The sequence below is a fragment of the Podarcis muralis genome, chromosome 11 (assembly GCF_964188315.1).
Source record: "Podarcis muralis chromosome 11, rPodMur119.hap1.1, whole genome shotgun sequence".
NCBI classification, from domain to species: domain Eukaryota; kingdom Metazoa; phylum Chordata; class Lepidosauria; order Squamata; family Lacertidae; genus Podarcis; species Podarcis muralis.
Window position 1 is genome coordinate 2,615,351 of NC_135665.1, and position 24,214 is coordinate 2,639,564.

Here is a 24,214-nt window from a genome sequence, read left to right on the forward strand (position 1 = left end):
ATGGCATCTAAAGTAAGAAATCAAGACAATAAAGTGACGAGGAGTGAGTGGGAGAACCTAGGGGAATATTTACAAAAATTGGACCTCAAAGTAGGGGTTACGTTGTGACCTTATAAAATATAAGAGAGTGTGGAAAATTGGGTGAAGGAACTAATGCAGGCATAGGCAAACTCAGCCCTCCAGATGTTTTGGGACTACAATCCCCATCATCCCTGACCACTGGTCCTATTAGCTAGGGACTAGTTGTAGTCCCAAAACATCTGGAGGGCTGAGCTTGCCTATGCCTGAACTAATGTATATCCAGCCAAATAAGATGTATAAAGAACTGTCATGAAATAATAATAATTCAGAATTAAAAACAATTGAAACAACTTACAGTCACAGGAATATGTGGGGCACCTCAGTTCCAAACAGTGAAACAACAAAGAATGGAAGTACAGTAATGGGAGAAAACTCTCTTTTTCTTAGCCAAGGTTTATATAAAAACTTTTTTCTAGGCTTCCCTTTATGAAAGACTTCCAATAGCCTCATTTGACAACACATGGGTTTTTTGGTTTGTAAAGATGGCACATTTCCCCCTTCTCCTGCTTCCCATCCAGGTTGTGCAGTGGCCTTTTAAACGCAAGGAAGGTTCTGAAGCATCGCGTGAAGCTGGGCCTGGGCACAGGTGAGCCATTGACTCCGTAGCTGCTTATTTTGGAAAGACTCACAGGCATCTTCACGTGGAACATCTGCTAACAAAGGGCCACACTCTCTCCCCCCCCCCCCAGTTTGCTTATTGAATAGAGATTTTAAAAGCATTTAAAGTTTAAGGTAAAGGTACCCCTACCCGTACGGGCCAGTCGTGTCCAACTCTAGGGTTGCGCGCTCATCTCGCTGAAGAGGCCGGGAGCCGGCGCCGTCCGAAGACACTTCCGGGTCACGTGGCCAGCGTGACGAAGCTGCAACTGGTGAGCCAGCACCAGCGCCGCACACGGAAACGCCGTTTACCTTCCCGCTATAAAGCGGTACCTATTTATCTACTTGCACTTAGGGGTGCTTTCGAACTGCTAGGTGGGCAGGACATTTAAAGTTTAAAAAGAAACCAAACCCCTGATGGAGCAATGGGGTGTCTCTCTCCGTCTGTCTCCAGGCAGGAATTCTGGGTTGTAACCAAGGCTGCTCAACAGGCTTCTGCTCATATCCGCTCCGTAACACAACTGCGCCATGCTAAGGACCCCCCCCCCATATTTAATGGAACTCATGTTTTCACCTGAAGACTGTTCCTTCCAGGCTATGCTTTTAATTTTCTGTTCTATTTCAGATGTTGCTGGTGGCTACTCAGCCTCTATGCTTGATGCTATCAGAAAGGCAATTATGGTATCTAACATCATTCATATTAACAAAGAGGATGAAACGTGCTTAACTCTCAAGGAAGTTTTCCAACTAGCAACTCTTGGAGGGAGCCAAGGTAATGAAGCTCCTCTTCTTCTTTCACTTCTCTACCCTAGAATGCACAGCTGTCAAAATTTTGGTTTATCAAGGAGCTACTTGTGTAAAGTTAGAGGCAATACACATTTTCCCCTCATATTCTAAATTGACAAAATTTCCTTATGGCTGTCTGATAATATGAATTTCTCAAAATTTGAATTTCATATTTGATACTTGATTTTGTTCTGAATGAATTTTCCATTTTGGACTTAGGGCTTCTGCATACTCATGCTTGAGGGCTCAGATTTTTGGTGAGAAGAGCTGTGTTTTAGGGGAATAAGTTGATGTTTAAAAGTAGTGTGATGTAAAGGCATGACATGGAAACTATCCCCTGTCTTCTCGGGTCTATTCATCTAGGTGACAATTTGTGGTACTTGCTCATCTCAATGGCAACACAGGATACAAATTTCTCAGTGGGGTCAAACGTGAATTACATGTTAGATGCAGCCTAGAATAGCATTAGTTTTTTTTTGCTGCTGCATCACACTGTTGATTCATGTTAAGCTTGTGGTCCACCAAGACCCCGTGATCCTTTTTACATGTACTACTAGTAAGCCAGGTGTCCCCCATTATGTATTTGTGCATCTGGTTCTTCCTGCCTAAGTACAGAACCCAACATTTGTCCCTATTGAAATTCATTTTGTTAGCTTGTGCCCAGTTCTCCAACCTGTTAAGGTCATTGTGAATTCTGATTCTGTCTTCTGTAGCATTAGCTACCCCTCCCAGTTTAGTGTCATCTGCAAATTTGATGAGCATCACCTTAGTTCCTTCAACCAAGTCATTTATAAAGACGTTAAACAACAACGGGCCCAGGACAGAACCCTGTGGCACACCACTTGTCACTTTTTTCCAAGATGACGAGTGTGGCGTTTGTCAGAGCCCCCGGTCGTTTCACGGACTATTGACCTGTACACCACTGCTTTATTCTTCCACTGCCACCAACCAGGTTTCTTCTGGTGAAATACTGAGTCTCAGTCAGGTTGTAAAGTCAACAACGAAGATTAAAGTTTTCAGAACGGTTTCTCAAATGCACGCCCATAACTAGATGTGGCATTATCTCCCACTGTCACACTCTTCTCTCTCAGTTCTATCCCTATCTCTCACTCTAGCTGTCACAACTGCTATGTTTGTCTTTTACTGGCTCTGTCTGACTCGGACTCCTCTATCTCCCAATGATAAAACCCCTGGGCTGAGCCTCAAAACCAGGTAGGCTCTGCCTCTGAGCTTTCTCATTGGTCAATCTACATTAACCATTTCCATCCCCCTGTACAAACGAAATCACAGTGAATGGGCAAATGCCACAACGAGGAACCATTAATGAGTACTCTTTGGGTTTGGTCAATCAACCAGCTAAAAATCCACCTAACAGCTACTTTGTTCAACCCACATCTTACCAGCTTCCTCCAAAGAATATCATGGGGGACGTTGTCAAATGCCTTACTGAAATCAAGATACACTAGGTCCACAGCATTTCCCTGATCCACCAAGTTTGTAATTCCATAAAAAATAGAAATCAGATTGGTCTGGCATGACTTATTTTTGAGAAACCCATGCTGAGTCTTAGTAATCGCAGCATCCTTTTCTAAATGCTCACAGACCGACTGATAAACTATCTGTTCTAGGACCTTCCCTGGTATTGATGTCAATTTCACTGGTCAGTAGTTACCTGGGTCTTCCTTTCCCCCCTTTCTGAAGATGTGGACAACCTTTGCCCGCCTCCAGTCTGTAGGGACCTCACCTGTTCTCCAAGAATTCTCAAAGATAATAGATAAAGGCTCTGAAATTAGATCCACAAGCTGCTTTAGTACCCTTGGATGCAGCTCATCAGGCCCTGAAGTTTTGAATTCATTTAAAGTAGCTAGGTGTTCCCTTAATAGTTTCCTATCTTGGGCTGCAGGTCCCTTCTTACATCATTTATTCTGTTATCACCAGGTGGGGCATCACTTTCCTTTGGGGTGAAGACAGAGGCAAAGTAGGTGTTAAGTATTTCCGCCTTTTCTCTGTCACCCAATAGCATTTCTCCGTGTTCCCCGCACAGAGATCCTATTGCTTATTCTTCCTCTTGCTTCAAACATAGCCGAAGAAACCTTTTTAAAATTATTTTTAACCTCTTACCACCCTCTTGTGTCTAATGTGAAAACTGCACTAAAGATATCACTGAAAAAAATAACACACTTCCATGCTGACAATATTTTACTAAGTGCCTAACATTCGGTATTATTAAAACAAGATTGGTACAATTAAAAAAGTCATTTCCCCCTCCTTATTCTATTTCACTTTCTGCGGCTGAAATGCTCTTGCCTTCCATGCAATTTGTAAAACAATAAATTTTGTGCTGTTGCATTTTATGCTGAAGTATAGTAAATAATATTTATTGCATATAAGAACTGGAAAACAAATGAAATATCCTTTGATTACCAAACATCTCCCAAGACCTGACTCTTTTTTATATTGTAAAGCCTAGCAATACCAGTGTTAATGTTGACTGGTGTTGGGCAAACAATGTTTCTTGAAGTCAGATTACAATACCTTGGTCTCAGTTTATAAATAGCTTTCAGTACCTGAATTCCATTCAAATATTCTGAAATGATCAATCTTTCCAAGCTATTTATAAAGGTAGGTAGACAAGAATCTACTCACATATTTTCATAATAGGGATCTCCATTTCACTGTCCATTATGTCAGGAATAAATGGGACTAAAGCAAGTTGCATTCATAAGTGCCCAGAAAAAACTCACTCAGAAAGATGATCCTGTTAGCAAACAGAAATAAGGAGAAGAATAGACAAGGGAAAATCCAAAAAAAACAAGCACTCAGGCAAGTGTTTCTTTCCACACACACACAGAGAGAGAGAGACACAAAGACGCAACCATTATTTGCAGCAGGCAGGGTCAGTCTGGAGAAACGGCAGGGCTCCCCCCCCCCCCCCCCCGGAAAGGACATGGCAAGCTGAAGACCCTGCCTGTCTCCAGTCGGGAGGGTCACCCTATTAGGAATGGTGTCCCCCTCCATCTGGTTTTGAGATGTGTCCTTGGGTTTATCGTACTAAATATAATATCACACTATATAATAACATAGTTCCATATCCGCTTCTCTCTCTCTCTAGGGAGCTTGGGGAACTGTAGTGCAGTGTTGCTGTTCCATCACAGGCCACTCAGCTCTATCAAGTAACTCTGCATGTTGTCCTGTAGCTAGAAGGGAGGCTAGGTGAGCCTCAAGTTGCTGCACCTTCTCTTCCAGCAAGACAACCAGCTTGCACCTGCTGCAGGTGTGCTCTTGCATGTTCTCCGGCAGAAAGACAAACATGGCACAGCTGTTGCAGGTCACTGCAGCAGCTCCCTCGCCCTCCATGTCTCCTGGTCCTTTGCACACTGAGAGACAATACTCTGGGCCTCCCCTCAAATTCCCCCTCTAAACACCCTCACAAACAACCCTGTTTCTGAGCAACCAGAAGCTGCAATGAGCGAAGTTGCACTGCTGCCGGCTGCTAACTCCTTCCTCAACTCATTTCCTCATTCAGCCTGACTTCCTCTCAGAAGTAGCTCCTCCCCCTCAGATCATGTGCTCCAGCAGAACCCTCAGGCCCAGCCTCAGGCCTGCAATCAGCCAAGCTTCTAAACAGCTCATTCAAGCAACCAGCTGGAATCCACAAAGCACACGCTTCTCTTCAGTCTCCTCCCAGCCCCCGCTCATGTGGGGTGGGCGTGAAGCCCGCAACCCCACCTCCTGGGCAGGCCGGAAGTGGCTTTGCAAACACCTGTTTGCGAGTCCTGTTCACTAGCTCTTGGTTGCAAGCTCCCAGAAGCTGCAATACTTATTCTGAATTCCCAACCTTGTTCGCTGAAGATGAGGAATTAGATGCTGGGGTTTTGTTTTCTGTGCTAGAACTGAGCCGAGCTCACAGTTCTTTAACACAAAAGTCCATTGCTGCTTAGTTTTTTTTGACCTCCACAGCCTAATACAGACAGGAAAAGTCGTTTTGTTGATTCTGCTGTTCAACAGTTGGGAGCCAGAAGCCCTTTTTGATCTATTGTAAATCACCCAGAGATCTACCAGTAAAGCCTGATCTACCTTATGACCCCCCCCCCCCGCTCTGATACACATTAAAACTCCATATTGACCTTCACTTCTGCTATATTTCCTAACATAAATGCTATAACTCTTTTCTTCCCATTACAAGTTATCATACTTGCAACTTAATGAATCAGATATTTGTTTGTAGGTTTAACCTTTAAAGCCCTACACGGCCTACGACCCTCGTACCTATGGGACCGCCTCTCCTGGTATGTCCCATGGAGGACCTTACAGTCTTCAAATAAAAACATCTTGGAGGTCCCGGGCCACAGGGAGGTTAGGCTGCCCTTGACCAGAGCCAGGGCTTTTTCGGCCCCGATCTGGTGGAACGCTCTGTCACAAGAGACTAGGGCCCTGCGGGACTTGACATCTTTCTGCAGGGCCTGCAAGACAGAGCTGTTCCTCCAGGACTTTGGCCAAGGCACAGACTGACCCCCTCTCTTCTTCTGTAATCCTCATAGAACTCTAGCCCAATGATTACCATTAATTTGATTCTGAATTTATTTTAGAATGTATTTCAATTAATTGACTGTAATTAATTAATTTTATGTAAACTGTGCTGTTTTTACTGTTGTTAACAACTCTGACCCCAGCTTTGGCTGGGGAGGACGGGATATACGGTAAATAAATAAATTGTTGTTGTTGTTGTTTGTTTATTATTATTCTATGAAAGAGAAAAGAGTAATTTGTTATTTAAATTTCTTTCATAGCCCTTGGGCTAGATACCGTGATTGGGAACTTTGAAGTTGGCAAAGAATTTGATGCACTGCTTATCAACACCAAAGCTTCAGACAGTCCTTTTGAGCTGTTCACTTGTGATGCTTTTGAGGTAACTGAACAAGGTGTTGTGGAAATACGTTGACCATGTTTGGAGAAACCTGTTTTAGGCCAATGGGCTGGACTTTGTGGCTTTCTGGCTGCTTCATATCTGTGGATTATTGGCAACCCTTATACAAGATGCTTTCTGCTCACCACAGTGACAGCCTAGAATTTGTTGGTTAGGCTTCTACCCAACAGAATTATGGCTAAGGAATTTCTTTTGTTCTTTTGTTCCATTTAATATTGATTAATTAAATGGCTTGGATCCAGGAATGTCTTGCATGAACAGGAAAGCACTACCACTTGCACATGGCAGCCTCACTTCTAAACTGTTCTGCAACCCATGACCCACACCATTCCAGGCTTACCTTCAAGAGTGGCTTTTGGAGGGGATGTAATGGTGGTAGGAGAAACCAGCAAAACCCTGTTGCATGAATAGAGTTCTGCTTAATTGTCTCTGGATCCAACCTATTGTCTGCAGAAGATTCCTGTTGGAAAACTGACAAAAACTGGATTAGTTCATTTCAGGCAATATTATTTCCAAAGGCGTTGTTTTGGCTCCCATTGCAGCATGGTGCCCAGTGTCACCCCTGCAATTGCGCCACCTTAAACCACCTCTGAATAGGATAATATGGCAGTGTAAGAAACAATTGAATAAAAGGTATCTACAGCTGAGGATTGCTTAATGTGCTTTTTCAACATTCTATAATATTCTTCATTCTCACATGTCTTTAAAGTAAATCGCTATGTTAGATCTGGATTTTGCTTTTAAAATGATAATATTGCTTAGTTTTTTAAAGGCTACTATTAGTCTTTTTATCTTGCTGCTTTAATTACAGAGGAGGAACTGCTTTTGAATAATTGTTTCTTCTTCCATGTTTTTAGGATATGATCCAGAAATTCCTATATCTGGGTATGTATCAGTTCTTGCTATACAGATGTTTTCATCTAATTGCAAAATGAGTATCTTTTTGTTAAAACTTTCTTTCAAAATGTAAGATTATTATTTATTTATTTATTTATTTATTTATTTATTTATATTATTTCACCCCCCATCCCCTCCCCAGATTTTATTTCTTTTTATATGGTTAAATTTAGCCTATTGAAATCTATTGAATGTACTGTAATTGATTTCAATAGGCATTATTGAATGTCTGTACATGGAAAATTACACCTGTTTCCCAGTGCTTTAATGGAAATAGGTTTGTCACACATCACCATCCAGTCAGTATCAGTTTGTCTATATAACAAGGTGATGGTGTGTGTGTGTGTGTGTGTGTGATTTCTGCTCTGCACATGGCAACTTGCTTTGCTTCCAAAGGCCTCCTTGCCTACATATATTAGCATTGTACATCACTGCATGTAGGAAAGCTGATTAACACACCTGGGTGCCTGTGCAAATCTGCAGGGACAGGATTCATGTGCAGAATAAAATGCTCATATGCATTGTCTTACGCATTTGCTGTTGCTTTGCCATAGTGTGTTTGTAGGTACACATCCCCATTCATCCCCGGATGCCATCATACACTGTGTGGTAGTCCGGCACAATGGCGGAGGAAGGGGGTGCGGTCCACTCCGGGTGTCCCACCCTGTGCTGGGGAGAATGGAGATGTGTCACCTTCCCACGATTTCTCCTACTGGGAAAGCATCAATCACCCATCCTGAGTAATTAGCCAACGAACTCCCTTACAAGTAACCTCTTTAAAGAGATGTCCCCTTAACATCTGGGGTCATCACCCAACAAGTTGCCTGGCAAAGGAGATGGCCAGGAGAACATTCATAACAGTTGGGGGGGGGGGGAGATGGTTCTCTGTGCACTTGGGAAATTACTAGTATAAACTAAGTCCAGGTGTCAAGTTCAGTTCTTGGAAGTTCTTGGAAACATGTGAATCTGCACATAATTTAGCTACATGGTGTGTATCGATATCAAGGCTGACGGAACAGATTGCATACATCTCTTTCATTTTTCTGATTTCAGGTGATGACAGGAATATTGAAGAAGTTTATGTGGCTGGCAAATTGGTGGTGCCATTTTCAAGCTCTGTCTAAAGTTAGATCTGCTTGCTGCAAAATGCTCTGCTGGTAACTCTATAGCTTGGAATAATTGGGTGAAAATGGGGTGCCTTGTTGTGAAGCCATGCTCACTCTGTTTAGTATGTTTCTGATTTGCACAAAAGAAACCAATTACACATCAGATACAAAAAAAGTATTGTGCCAATAATGTATGTGTGAGAGAGGCCACAAAGATCTAAAGTAATACCAAACTTGTCTGTGGAAAAAACTCTGACTTAAAGAAGAATCTACAGATACAGTCATAGTACACATACCTCAAGTACTTACTGAGGTAAATTTATGATTTTAAATGTTTATCCCGTAAAATTTTAGGCATCTTATTATAAAATATTATGAGGATTTCAATGAGAGCCATACCATACTTTGGTATGGGGGTGGGGGTGTTGATGATTCCCCCCACCCCCACAAAACCTGCATCCTTCATGGACATCAATCCTACTTCAACATTCAGGTGACACATTTTAGGAGAACAGCGCACTGCACATTGAAGGGGACTGGAAATGCTCTGGTGTGTAAACAGAACACTGGACTTTTTGGATCCTGGTCATTGTTTGTAAATATGTTTCAAGCAAAGCATAATTCTTAACAAAGCCTAAACCCATTCATTTCATCTCTGATGACATTAAACAATACTCAGGAATTATTTGGGGGATGGGGTAGAAAATTGAGCACAGATACACTTTTATCTCAATTTGCTCAACCATCCTTTCAAGCCATTTTTTTTGCATTTTTAAAATGTCTTTTTCATCCATCCCCTGAAAAGCACTTTTACTGAAGGCTCTAAACCTAGCATAAAGATCATGTTCTGCTGACTTATTTCCTTCTCATTAGGACACTGCTAGATATTTGTGAATGTAATCATTACCATAAACCTTGTTTGAACAAGCAGTTGCAGCAGGACTGACCCACACATTCACACCCTGCCTCAGTTTCCAAATTGCTTCAAATGTCAGCACATGCTTCAACACCAGAATCAGGGTGGTGTGAGCAGTCCTTCCACACAGGGCTCCAAGCTGAGGGGGCACAAAATTGAGAAGATCCATAACTGAGAAGATCCATTGGGGGGCACCAAATTTTGGCCTAGCACAGGGCACCATATTACGAAAGATTACCAAAGTCCACCCCTGCATGCTTAATTTTAAAACAATAACAAGGCTGTCTTTCATATTAGACAGGATGAGGCAGCTTGTCTCAAGTGAAAGATTTTGCTGTTATTCTAAAATACAGTGAATAGTCAATTATTTAGTTTATTTAGTATAGCTTTGCCGCCATGGGGGCATTTCTTCGGTTTTAGGCCTCCTGTACCACTTTTTTTTTTTGAATGCATGCTTATAGACTGGGACAAGTTTAATAGGATCTTACTAGAGAAATTAATGTTCTTCTTCTTTGGCGATCCCTCGTAGCCGAGTAAGATTGTCTTCCATAAACACGGTTTTAACAATGAGTCTGTAAGTGACTGTGGAGGCCAATTCTGGATCCACACATCCTTCCACAGTGGGGACGTTGGTTCCCGGGCGGGAGTTGATCACGGTGTGGATTTGCCAAGTGTGCCTTCCTCTTAGCACGTTTCTCCCCTGCGTCCTGAGTTCGAGTGTCTTCAAAGCCCATGACACTTTATAATAATATAATATAATAATAATCTTTATTGCAGTCCAACGACCCATAACATGCTTAAAATACAGATTCATACAGACAACCCCGCAGGGAAGGGAGACCGAAGCGTTATTTTTTAGTCATGGGTATGTTGATCTTTGATTCGTCTGACTACTGAAAGAAACTTTGCCACGGCCACTGTGATATCATTGAATTTGTCATCCAGAAGATATTTGATATAGTAGGCTTCAGATTGACCCAGCCAATTTGCCAATAGTGGTTTAATCAATTGTTCCCTAGCTTGATCATATTTTCTGCAATGCAATAAAATATGCCTCATGCAGTCGACGTTCTGAAAGCATATACAGATCCTATTTTGATAAGGGACGCCTCTCAGTCTGCCATTTAACACTTGTGATGGGAATACATTTAATCTGGCTTTGGTGAAAAGATCCTTTTGGTAAAGGCTGTTCTCCAACTGGAGCGCTCGCAGGCAAGGGTCCCAATTGTTGGTGTTTATACTACATTTTTTTTTAGATTTGCCCTGAGACAGTCTTTAAACCTCTTTTGTTGACCACCAGAATTATGCCTTCCATTTTTAAGTTTGGAATAGAGTAAAGTGGTACCTCGGTTTAAGAACAGTCCAGTTTAAGAACGATTTGGTTTACAAACTCAAAACCAGAAATAGTGTCTTTGTTTGAGAACTTTGCCTGACCAGTCTAATGAAGTTGATGTTGAAGAATCATCATACAACTGCCTCAGCAATAGTATGCTTAAAAGGAGCAGTGCAGGGGATGTCACTGAGCTGTTAACTGAGAGGGTCATTTCATTATTAAACTGCATTGCAAATGTTGCCAGAATAAAATTTTAAGGGCCAAAGTTAATGTTGCACCACCCTCTTTTGACACCCTTAATTTCCTCAGCCCAAATCACACGACCCAATGATTTTCCCCTGTGGGGGCTTCAGTGCATGTTTTCTTTCATTTGAACCCACACAGAGAGGAAGCTGATGCAGGGCGTGTGAATGTGACTAACTGAGATTTGATGCTTGTAAAGAGCAGGTTTCAAGGAGTTCAGCCCTGCCGCCTCCTCTGGTTCCAATCAGCTCTCCAGAATCAGCTTTTCCAGTTTTAAACGTCTTGCGGAAATATTACGTACAATTGGGCACATCATCTAGTGAATAAGGTGTTAGGAAATAATTAAGGGATAAACTAATAGATTCAAATTGTACTTCTGATAAGGCCCATAGTTCTTTGTGAGGAGGGCAACAAAAGAGGATCCATTTCTCATCTATATAAAACTGTGAACACATAGTTTTGCGGCCAATGTATTTATTTTAGTATTAAAAGTATAGCCCTCCTGTATAAACCTCCTTTTTTCTGTTTTCTGAACAATGTTGAAAATATATTCTTAAAGTTTTGATGTAAAATATTTTTTTAATGGACTGCCATTTTGCACTTCACAAAACTTTTAAAGGTGTCCTACCTGCAAAGCTGGCTTATGGAAATAAGTTGTGAGGGGAATCCTTCCTCTCCCATCTGAACAAGCAGCAGAGTTGGCCTTATTCATCAGGTGCTCTCTAGAACTTTAAAAATCATAGCCATTGGGAATGAGAGTATAGTCAGGTGGAATGTGACACGAATCAGGAATAACAAGAGCTCACTGTGTGTCTCTTGACACGTTCTCCTCCCTGTGCATCCAGAGAGCGCAGTTCATTGACAATGATTATTCTGATAATGCACGTGAAGTACTTAGGAAAGGAATTGATCTGTGCTCAAGATTTATTGTGCTGTACCCACAGACTGGTAGGTGCTAATGTACTAGACTTGAACAGAGCACTTTTAGAAGGATGTGTGCCTTCTGTGGATCTTTACCAGGTTGTCACATTTGTATAGGGCATTTTTAGGATTACTGCCGTGGTGCAGTGTTGTCTCTAAAGGGATTCTCAGTAGAAAAGGGTCATGTCCTCAGTATTGTTTATCACTGCATGGGCTAAGCAGAAAACCCTTCCATATGTAAGCCAAAATATAGCTTTGGTTGGTCATGAAGGGAAAGAAAAAGGGAGTTGCTTTAACTTAGCCAAGAATACGTCCCGTTACATTCCAAATGGGGAATGAAGTCTTAGGGAAAGTCTGTTTTCAGAAGCCTCACATTCTCTTGTATTTTCATTTTACGAAAATTTGATACTATGCCTCGCCCTCCCACCCCATGACCCCCTTCTGTTCTTGTCAGCATGCAATTTAGACAATGAAAAAGAAAGGAGAATGTGGAAATGTAGGTTATTGGAGGGATATCTAAAATGTGCACTTTGTAGGAAACAAGCACTTTTCATGGAGTTGATCTGAATGTATAATTCTGTCTCTATCTTACTGTGCCACTTGCTAACCTTCTGTTTGAAGATGTTAATGAAACTGAATATTGCCTGTGCTTTTGCAGCTATGTGAATGATTCCTATGTGACAAGTAGAGTTCTGCACTTTAAAATGTTGCCTTGGCATAGTGTCCATGTTCTGTAATATTTGCACACAGATGGCTTGGTGAACTCAGAGAAAGGCTGCACTTTATTTCCTTCTGTTGGATGCTTCCCCCAATGCACTGTGCTTGTACATTTTCACCACCTTGTCAGTTCACACCAAAATGTAGGGCTCCTGCTTGTGAAAACATCTAAACCGACCATTTAAATAAGAGGGGTTAGTGTGATGACCCAAACTCAGCCTCATTGTACTTGCTGAATGAAGAGCACCACATTCAGATAGGCAGCAAGAGGTTCGTGTGTGCCACACGCAGAGTTAGGAGGCCGTAGCTATTTTCACACTAGCACTGACATGCTTGGAACACATTAGCAGTTTTACTCATACCACTCAAAGATTTGGCAAGCCTTTGGGATGTTGCTGGCTACATTTAGGCTGCGTGGATTAGAGTATGTGGAGAGGAGCACTTCACCAAAATGCAAGAGCTGTCAGCACTGGTGTAAAAAAGGTGCTTTAATCACATTTTGCAGAAGTGCAAGACTGCTTTTTGAAGCAAGTATTTGAAATATGCTCACCAGATCTTCTATTTTCTTTTGATTCCTTTCTTTTGGGGTTAGAAATGCATCTGGAATTGTGATTGTTGCTCTGTTTCTGGCTGATTTGTTGTCAGTTATGCTAAATGAGCACCTTTGTGCTGATGTAACAAAATAAAGAGGCCATGTTTACATTACTAAGCGTCTGATTATTTTGGTTGGGAGAATATACAAAACCATAATCCATAGACGGATGTAAAGGAAAGGAAAAAGTTGGGGGACAAGCTATGTTTCAGGTTTTGCCCTGGTGTTGTTTCCCTACAAATTGGTGAACTTTTAAATAGCAAGTTGGGTAAGAGCTGTAGCTCAATAACAGGGTGCAGGTTTTGCATAAAAATTCCCACATTTCTTCGCTAGCATCTCTAGATATGTCTGGGAAAGATCCCCGAGGAGCTGCTGCCTCTTACTAACTGAGCTACATGAACCAACCGTCTGATTTGGGTTGGAGACCACTTCCTAGGTAACTATTACCATGTCCCTAAGTGGCCGCTCTCTCTGAGTTCTGCTTGGAGAAACTTCTCTTGCCCCACCTTAGGCTAAAATGTTGTCTTTCAGATAGCTGTAGCTTTCTACTGTGGGAGTATTTGGGAACACTTTGGATTTTGTCCCTGCCACTGCGCTGCACGTGGAACAGAATAAAAGCTGGTTTTAGAACTTTGGATCCATATGCATGTTGTTTTTGGGGGGAAGGGTCCGCAGGGACTCTGGGAACGTGGGGACAGTTAAATATGTGATTTTCTTGTGCCCCATTGAGCTGTGTGTGGAATGTTACCACCTATTGGCGTTTAAAAAAGTAAACGGGTTATATATCCTGGGCTTTGAAAATGGAATTTTTTTTTGAATGGAGCAACACTGGCTGCATAAATGTTTTGTGAATCGAGCAACATTAGGTCCATTACTTAACTTTGATCCTGGTGTGTGATAGGACTGATGGCTTGATATGTCTCTGAAAGTGGCCTCCCCTAACAATTTTACCAGTTAAAATCTCTTAAACTCCTGAGCCATCAGCTGCCACACCCAGTAAAGGAAGCCCTCAGGGGACGGAGATGATGTGGGAGCCCTGTTTCCAACAAAGGCGGCTGCTTGGAATTTCCTGAAGATTATATCATCAGAACAACAGGGGTTGGTATATCAATCAAATTAAAGTGCTAATTTCAATGTCAGTATTTTAATACAGAAATCAACGTTTCTACATGGCACCTAAAATCTCTGCTATACACAGTGCCCTTCTGAAGCAAATCATACCAGCTTTCGAGATACTTTTATTGAATTTTTGTCACATTTTCCCACAGTAACTCTGAAATTTCAATGAAATTTTGCAATACATGTTTTAACATTTATTCTCAGAAAATCTTGTATAACACTAGAACATCAGTAGGGACCGCACTATGGCTGACATTAAGCACTAAGCAGATGCTTACTTTCCCCCTTCAAACCAATACTTCAAAGTGATTAACTTGGGTTAAACAAACCAGATATTTATAATTTATGAAGATTTCATTAAAGGCCAGCTCTTGGGATAAAATTTAATTTATTCCATCAACTGATAGAGAAAAAACAACAACCCTTAATTAGACTTTGGAATAATACATTTTGATCAATGTGAGCCAAGTGTTGATGCAGCTACTGGATAGCAATCCTACATTACAACGATTTTATTACATTACAGCATACTGCCACTCAATCACTTTTGTTATAGGTTTTGCAGAGCACAATAGCCACACAATGAAATAAGGGCAAAAAAGTCCAAAATGAAGAGCCATGGAGTTCTATGCACTTCTGCAATTGCCATCCCTGCCTGCTAATGTCCATAACGCGGGTGGCGCTGTGGGTTAAACCACAGAGCCTAGGACTTGCCAGTTCGAATCCCCGCGACGGGGTGAGCTCCCATTGTTCGGTCCCTGCTCCTGCCAACCTAGCAGTTCGGAAGCACATCAAAGTGCAAGTAGATAAATAGGTACCACTCCAGCGGGGAGGTAAGCGGCGTTTCTGTGCGCTGCTCTGGTTCGCCAGAAGCGGCTTAGTCATGCTGGCCACATGACCCGGAAGCTGTATGCCGGCTCCCTCGGCCAGTAAAGCGAGATGAGCGCCGCAACCCCAGAGTCGGCCACGACTGGACCTAATGGTCAGGGGTCCCTTTATCTTTAATGTCCATGAACCTAAAACATCTCCTAGTCTTCCACATTACACTGTTCCAACTGCCCAAGGTGTGTGGCCCATCTTCTATCACACACCTAAGAGTGGAGTCAGATGTTTGGCAGAGAGCCAGGTGTGGAGTTTAAAGTAGGAGGAGGAGGTGGTGGGATATGCTTAACCCCTTCTCCAGACCACTGGTCTTTCCTTCAATGGATATTTTAGCTGAGATTCCTGCATTGCAGGGGGTTGGACTAGATGACCTGTGGGGTCCCTTCCAACTCTACAATTCTGTGATTCTACGAATACTCCCTCCATTCCAAAGCAGCACCTACTGGAGAGATTTTTGAAATATTCAAAGTGATATCTGAACAACAAACTAACTGTCAGTAGAAAGGGACATCTGCTCGCCTCTCTTGAAAACAGCTTGTTTACAGTCTGCTTTAGAGTCAAAGTTTTTCTCATGATATAAAAATGGTTTCAAATTTCATTAGTGTTACACCATTCCCTCTGGGAAGTAAGTGCTACAAACGTGCTCTTTGTTGTCAGAGTCTTTAACGATCAGCTAAAAGGAAAGAGTAGGGCTGCTGCCCTTTTCAAAGAAAGGCATTTTCATATTTATATTTTGCAATTCAAGTTGGGACTTGGAAGGCTGTTCAGACACTGGAGAATTGACTGACTGGAATGAGCCAATTTCTACCACAGGCAAATAATAATAATAATAATAATAATAATAATAATAATAATAATAATATAAAATAAATAGCCAAATCTTCCACACATGAAAAATAAGTTGTCCAAATCAGTTGTTAGCAAGCAGCTCAGTTCAATTGAAATGTGCTTCAAGTTGTGTGTATAATTTAGCTTTGCTCTGAGTAACGAGTACAAACTTAATTGCAGCAGATTATAGAAAACAGGTGTATAGGGTGTTAGTGGAAGGGCCTTCTCAGTAGCGGTGCTCTTCCTGTGGAACGCCACCCAACTATCTGACTTTGAGAAGACATATGAAGGCAGGCTTGCATTAGGAGGTTTTTAATGTTTGATGTCATATTGTGTTTTAATTTGTTGGAAGCTGCCTAAAGTGGTTGGGGGAACCCAGTCACATGGACAGCACATAACTAATAAATCATCATCATCATCATCGTCATAGAACACAGAGTTGCGCCAGAGAGACAAATATTCTGACCTAGGATCAATTGATCCCCCTGTTTCTGGCTGGTGGAATGGATGCCTTGCCTTGCTAATCCCCAATACGCACAGGGTCAGCCACTTGGGATGTGTTCATTTCTTTTCAATATTTTGAGATTGTCTTGACTACTCTTGATGTTTTGTCCATTGCCCCAAATTTATCTCTTCTTCTTTCTTCTTTGGTGATCCCTCGTAGCCGAGTAAGGCTGCCTTCCATAAACACGGTTTTAACAATGAGTCCGCTAGTGACTGTGGAGGCCAATTCTGGATCCACATGTCCTTCCAGAGTGGGGACATTGGTTTCCGGGCAGGAGTTGATCACGATGTGGATTTGCCAAGCGTGCCTTTCTCTTAGCTGGTTTCTCCCTTTAGACCGGAGTTCAAGCATCTTCAAAGTCCATGACACCTTTGGTACAGGCTGTTCTCCAACTGGAGCACTCGCAGGCCAGTGTTTCCCAGTTGTCAGTGTTTATACTTCATTTTTTAAGATTTGCCTTGAGACAGTCTTTAAACCTCTTTTGTTGACCACCAGCATTATTAAGTTTGGAATAGAGTAGTTGCTTTGGAAGACGATCATCAGGCATCCGCACAACATGACCAGTCCAAAGAGTTGATGTTGAAGAATCATTGGTTCAACACTGGTGATCTTTGCTTCTTCCAGTACACTGACATTAGTTCGCCTGGCTTCCCAAGTGATGTGTAAAATTTTTTTGGAGACACTGTTGATGGAAGCTTTCAAGGAGTTGGAGATGGTGTTTATAAGTGGTCCATGTTTCACAAAAATATAGTAAGGTTGGTAGTACAATAGCTTTGTAAACACGCATTTTGGTTTCTCTGCGAATGTCCTGGTCCTCAAACACTCTGCACTTCAGTCGGCCTTGCTAATCTCCAATAGGCACAGGATCAGCTATTTGGGATGTGTTCATTTGTTTTTAATATTTTGAGATTGTCTTGACTACTCTTGCTGTTTTGTCCATTGCCCAAAATTTTTTATTACATCCAGGAACCTACAACTGTCCAAATTGCAGTGTGTCTGTGTTATTTAGTTCCTGCTTTGTTAATAGTGTTTTATAGATCATAATTGTTTTAATTATGATTGATTTGTTAATTAGTTTATATGATTTGTGATGCTCTATTATGTTCTATAGAGCCAGTGTGGTGTAGTGGTTAAGAACGATAGACTCGTAATCTGGTGAACCGGGTTCACTTCCCCGCTCCTCCACATGCAGCTGCTGGGTGACCTTGGGCTAGTCACACTTCTTTGAAGTCTCTCAGCCCCACTCACCTCACAGAGTGTTTGTTGTGGGGGAGGAAAGGAAAGGAGAATGTTAGCCGCTTTGAGACTCCTTCGGATACTGATAAAGCGGGATATCAAATCCAAACTTCTCCTCCTCCTCCTCCTCTTCTTCTTTCCAACATGGGCATCACAAAAACACTTCACACTGTCTCGCTGATCATCCCCTATCACAAACGACAGGGGGGATGGCCTGTCCCTGAACATGGCCCTCCACACCAGCTGAGACCTAGGACCAACCGGCTAAATGCCAGATGGCCCAAAATACCCCAAATGAACATCTATATGACTACATATAGGAAATTATTTACAACCTACCTCCTACTCTTTAACCCAAATCTAACTCTAATCCCACTAGTCCCCCACCCACCACACTCTAGATCAGCGCAACCCCATTGGTTTGTTAAACAACACGAAGTGAGAGACAAAGGCAACCCGGACAGGTTGGCAGGGAATCGCCCTATGTAATAGATAAGCAAGATGGCTAACTTAAAAGCATTTACATTAAATTTGAGAGGGTTGGGAAACCCCATCAAAAGAAAATGCATCACCTCATACATAAATACCATGAAACCACACATCACCTTCCTACAAGAAATACACAACCCACCCAAAGGCAGCAAACTCCTGAACGACCCCCGCTTCAGTCAACAGTGGGTCGCACAAGGCTCAGGGAAGGCCCACGGAGTAGCTATAGTACTCAGTAGAGACCTGAACTTCAACGCCACAACAGTCCTAAAGGACAAAAGAGGTAGATTCATTTTTGCTAAAGGGACACTAGATGGCAAAATTAAACTGACAATCGGCTCCATATATGCCCCAAACTCAAAACAACTAGAATTCTTCCAGAAGACACTAAATAAGTTCCTCTCCTTCTCTGAAGGGGAAGCAATCCTAGGAGGGGACCTCAATCTAATTATGAAAGGCATATCCCTGAAAAACATTCACCTTACAACCCCATGGGCAACCTTCCTCTGAACAAAACCCCCAACAACTAGGGACTCTTACAAGTTACTAAAAATGTTAAAAAACAGGGGTCTCTATGACATCTGGGGGTGAGCAAAACCCGGGAGACACCAGCCATGCATTCCAATCCGGACGCCATGGTACAGTGTCCAGACTGGTCAGCATTCTGCTCACACAGGGTCCGATCCCCTCAGTGGAATCAACAAACATAGGTAACATTAAAATCACAGATCACGCCCCAGTAGAAGTCATCATTAAAATAGGAGAGGGAACACAAACCATCCCATCATGGTCCTTCAGTCCCATCCTAACTACAAACAAATTAGTCTCACAAAAACTCTCCAGAACTACTTCAAGGAAAATGATGTACACAATATAATAACCCCCCTCTTATGGGATGCAATGAAAGCGGCCTTACTAAACATCTTCCAGGACAATAATGCCCACTTACACCACAAAGAAGTCATAAAACCTACTTTCAGCAGCCAGAAACATCATAACCAGACACTGGAGAGACCTGTCAGTAAGCATGGACCAGTGGTACCAAATAGTATGGGAAACAGCCTTACTAGAAAAATTAACCAATAAACTGAAACTGACATGGGGACAAATAGAAGATGCCTTCACCCTGGTATGGCTCTCCTTTATCACATACACAGCCCAACAAGACAATGACAAAACTCCACCAACAGCATACAAATCAATATGGCTAACCTGATCCAAAACACCCACCCACCCCACTCACACATGAAAACAAAGACCACTACAGCCAACCACAAATGAACAGTCATACCCTAGGCCAGGGGTCTGCAACCTTTAAGACAAAAAGAGCCACTTGGACCGATGAAGAAGAAGAAGAAGAAGAGTTTGGATTTGATATCCCGCCTTTCACTCCCTTTAAGGAGTCTCAAAGCGGCTAACATTCTCCTTTCCCTTCCTCCCCCACAACAAACACTCTGTGAGGTGAGTGGGGCTGAGAGACTTCAAGGAAGCGTGACTGGCCCAAGGTCACCCAGCAGCTGCAAGTGGAGGAGCGGAGACGCGAACCCGGTTCCCCAGATTAGCAGACTACCGCTCTTAACCACTACACCACACTGGATGAAAAAAACAACTGGGAGCCGCAAAACCATTGCGACATTTAAAACAGTGGGGAGTGTCGGGGCACACAATGCGCCTCCTCCCCTCGCTAGTATCCGCCCCGGAGCCGCGGCAAAGGTGTAAAAGAGCCACATGCGGCTCCGGAGCCGTGGGTTGCTGACCCCTGCCCTAGGCCAACCCCAACCTCTCTCACCATCAAAGGAACAGAAGTGAACAGCAGAGAACCTGCACAAGCAACGCTGACACCAAACCCTACATATAGTAAGTAAAATAGAAACATCACCACCTGACCCCTCCCCCACCCATCTCTCCCCACTCCACCTTTCCCCCTTTTCTTCCCAATGACTCAACAAATGAAACTGATTTGTAAAAATGTTACATTACACATACTTTTGTAAATCAATAAAATCTTTAATAAAAATACATTAAAAAAAGAAAAAAGAAAACTCTTGACAAATGCCGGCTGCCTCGGCCTGAAGCAAGATGAGCACTGCACCCCATAGTCGCCTTGGGCTGCACTTAACCATCCAGGGGTCCATTAGTTTACTTTTACCTTTATTATTATTGCTATTTGTTGTTTGTCATGTCACAACAAATGTGATTTGTGCACAGCTTTCTGCACCTGATAATACCCATTAATATTGTGGTACTGTGTCATCTCCTCCCTGCTTTGGATAAATGAAATTGCACTATAATGCAAGGAAGTTCAAGAACAGAGATACAAATCTGGAAAGGTTGGGCTATATGCGAGTACTTCTAGGAATTGCTGTAATCCTATTCTTGCTCATCAAAATAACAATTGTGCTAACTGCACAGATCCATAGAAATGCATCATGTCATGTGCCATTTGCAGATAACTACGTCCAGTGCAATGAACACCAAGAGGATCTTGTGGCAGAGGTGATTGGAGTAGAATAGACTCAAGCTTGTAAAGATATGACAGAATATATGATTGGGGGAGTAGGTACAGAAGCAGGGAACAGGCAAGAGTAAATTCATCAGTTCAGGAACTGAAAAATGCTGAGTCTATGAAGCAGGAGCTTAAAAAGGAGAACAAGGCACTTGACTTCTGGTTGGCATTTGTGGGATTAGAAGACTAGGAGCAAAGTTTACAAAAATACAAAGGAAATGAGCATGCGTTCAGAAAGACATGGTTTAAATAAACATGATATGCAAATGATACATAGAATCATAGAGTTGGAAGAGACCACAAGGGCCTTCGAGTCCAACCCCCTGCCAAGCAGGAAACACCATCAGAGCACTCCTGACATATGGTTGTCAAGCCTCTGCTTAAAGACCTCCAAAGAAGGAGACTCCACCACACTCCTTGGCAGCAAATTCCACTGTCGAACAGCTCTTACTGTCAGGAAGTTCTTCCTAATGTTTAGGTGGAATCTTCTTTCTTGTAGTTTGGATCCATTGCTCCGTGTCCGCTTCTCTGGAGCAGCAGAAAACAACCTTTCTCCCTCCTCTATGTGACATCCTTTTATATATTTGAACATGGCTATCATATCACCCCTTAACCTCCTCTTCTCCAGGCTAAACATGCCCAGCTCCCTTAGCCGTTCCTCGTAAGGCATCGTTTCCAGGCCTTTGACCATTTTGGTTGCCCTCCTCTGGACACGTTCCAGTTTGTCAGCGTCCTTCTTGAACTGTGGTGCCCAGAACTGGACACAGTACTCCAGGTGAGGTCTGACCAGAGCAGAATACAGTGGCACTATTACTTCCCTTGATCTAGATGCTATACTCCTATTGATGCAGCCCAGAATTGCATTGGCTTTTTTAGCTGCCGCGTCACACTGTTGGCTCATGTCAAGTGGTTACTGGACTTAATAAGGAAAAGATAAATAAGAAATGAAGTGAGAATAAGGCAGTGGTTCTGAGGGTGGAACAGGATTAATAAGGTCCAAGAAATCCCGTTAGGATAGCTTGGCCATACAAAGAGGCTGCCCAAGACTGGACCATGTATGCACATAGCAGTAATAAGAATTGTAGGCTGCATTCCTACACAAACCCATTGGCTTCAATGGGCTTACTTCTGGTTACAGACATCTAGGAGTGCATTTTTAAGATACAAGGACATGTAAACCATCAAGCTAGGGACACAAAGATGTGTCCACGAGAACACACAAAATTAGTAGAGGACACCAGGCCAATGAAAAAATGAACACTGAGATACATGAAGACAGAAGAGACTCTCCTGCTTTATACATAAGCAAATGACATTTGGATCTGCTTTTCTTCTGTATTTGCAACCTAGAAATACATAACACTGACAGTGAATACTGATCTAATCTGTTTACAGGTATATAGCTACAGCAGTGAAATAAATATAACTAGCTTTTTTCATCTGCTTCCCCAGAACAGTGAAATCGCATATTCCCTTGGGGTGTTAGAAAGTGTGCTACTTCAGAACTGAAAAGGGGGTGGGAACCATAAAATGCTAATTTATGCAAAAAGTATGTGTCTCTGTGCTTTCCCATCCAATTTATGCAAAGTGATTATTGCAAGGATGCCTTGGCTCAGGAGTAAGACTGCAGCCCAGCTCCCACAACAGCTCTCACCCATTGCCACTTCCTGTCAGGAATTTAAAGCTGGCACTCCTTTCCCTCTCCTATTCAAGACAGATACTTTCTCTCTTGTGATGCTCATGAAGTTGTTGATCCAACCAAGTGTTTTTGCTGCAGCCTAGTGGTTTGTTTTCACACAGACATTAATAATAGTAGTAATATTTTTTATTAATAATAGACACATTTGCCAAAATATAATTACCAGAATACAACTTAGTGGAACCAACCGATTAAAAGCCAGAGTGCTGACTAAAAATAAATCACTTACATGCCTACTCAGAAATAAATCCCACTTAGTTCAGTGGGTCTTATTTCTAGGTAGATACGTATGGGATTGCAGGCTTACCCAGTTTAAATTTTACTTAACCAGGACTACGAAACCTTACCGACAGTGCAATCCTAACTACGTATTTTTCGCTCCATAGACGCACCTAGTTTTTGGAGGAGGAAAACAAGAAAAAAAAAATTCTGAATCCCAGAAGCCAGAACAGCAAGAGGGATCTGGCTTCTGGGATAGCCTCTTGCTGTCCTGGCTTATGGGATAGCCGCACGCAGCCTCTCCCGGGCAGGGGGATGAAGGCTCCCGCTGCCCGGGAGAGGCTGCGCACGGCTAAGCCAGAAGCCAGCGGGAGGAAGGATCCCCCAAGAGCCGGGCTCCCTTTAAAGAGCGTGCGGAGCGTTTGTGCGGCTCCTGGGGGCTTTCCCCCCAGCCCTTCTCCCTCCCGGGGAAAAGCCCCCCAAGAACTGCACACACGCTCCATGTGCCTCTTTAAAGGGAACGCTGAGCAGAGCCTCCCGCCTGCATTCGCTCCATAAGATGCACACACATTTCCCCTTACTTTTTAGGAGGGGAAAAGTGCATCTTATAGAGCGAAAAATATGGTATATCTATTCCGCAGCAAGTCATCTTGTGTTCAGTAGTTTCCTCCCAGGCAAGTGAACAGTGACAGATTTAGAGTGGTGCCTGTAGGGGAACCTGCACAGGGCCAAAGAAGTGCCAAATTATATATTTATACAGGTACCTAAAAAAACCTGTACCAAAAGGAATTATTGTGAAAATGAGAAATATTATTTTGGGGGGGGGGGGGACGGACCACATTTTGTCCTTGATCACAGTACCATATGACCAAAGTGAGATTTGGATTCAGTTACTTTTTGAAAGGTAATCTGCACACCTTCATGTCCATTAAATTATACAATAAGGCAACTTAAAAGGAACTTCAATCTTTTCTTCTAAATGAAAATTGAAATGCAGAATGCTCTGTAGTGTAACAATAAAAAGCATAAATCACAATCTCACTGTTGTGGAAGATACAGAAAGTAAGATGCCGATTTCAGGCAAGTTGCCTTATTTTTAGACAACAACTATGTCCCAGCTGAAATATACAGTGTGCCAACTTGGGAAAGCTTATGGGAACCAAACATGCAGCAACCACCAGCAGACATCAGGCAGGATGTCAACTAAGTCCAAGGTCGCCTAAGACTCCTGTGGACACAGGGAGAACACCTTTGTTTATAGTCTACTACAAACCAGTAGACATGGGGCACATCTTTCCTTCCCAGTGGATACTTCGTAGTGCACCAGCACTTGCTCTCTACCCACCCAAGGGTATACAAAGATATTCACAGGGTGAATTACCTCAGGAAACAAAGCAAATGATTTTATACTAGGAGGAAGAACTACAGAGCTAAGCATCAGCTCTATACATGTGCAGCATTTTAGCCCAATAATAGAGGCAAAAAAGCTGTAAAAACTGTTTTATTGCACATCTGTTTGCAGATAATTTTAGGTCTCTGTTAAAGAAAGTGTAAGTTCTCAAACTACCGTGTCACAGGCAAGGCAGATACATAGCTAAGCTTTGATTATAGTGTC

At 42.5% G+C, this 24,214-nt stretch overlaps 1 protein-coding gene across 3 annotated transcripts in view; it reads left to right on the forward strand.

Moving 5' to 3' along the window:
- The window catches only part of GDA (guanine deaminase), a 50,983-nt gene extending 37,754 nt beyond the window's left edge, over positions 1-13,229 (forward strand). The window contains exons 10-15 of one of the 3 annotated variants that reach the window (XR_013394594.1): positions 600-667; positions 1,304-1,450; positions 3,403-3,442; positions 6,255-6,373; positions 7,249-7,276; positions 8,342-13,229. Coding sequence is in view for 2 of the 3 variants with exons in the window: in XM_028749016.2 (XP_028604849.2) it covers positions 600-667; positions 1,304-1,450; positions 6,255-6,373; positions 7,249-7,276; positions 8,342-8,412 (433 nt within the window). In the remaining variant the exon portion in view is untranslated. The remainder of the gene's footprint in view (positions 1-599; positions 668-1,303; positions 1,451-3,402; positions 3,443-6,254; positions 6,374-7,248; positions 7,277-8,341) is intronic. The other 2 variants (XM_028749016.2, XM_077935955.1) reach the window with 2 other exon arrangements.
- The last annotated feature ends 10,985 nt before the right edge of the window (positions 13,230-24,214 follow it).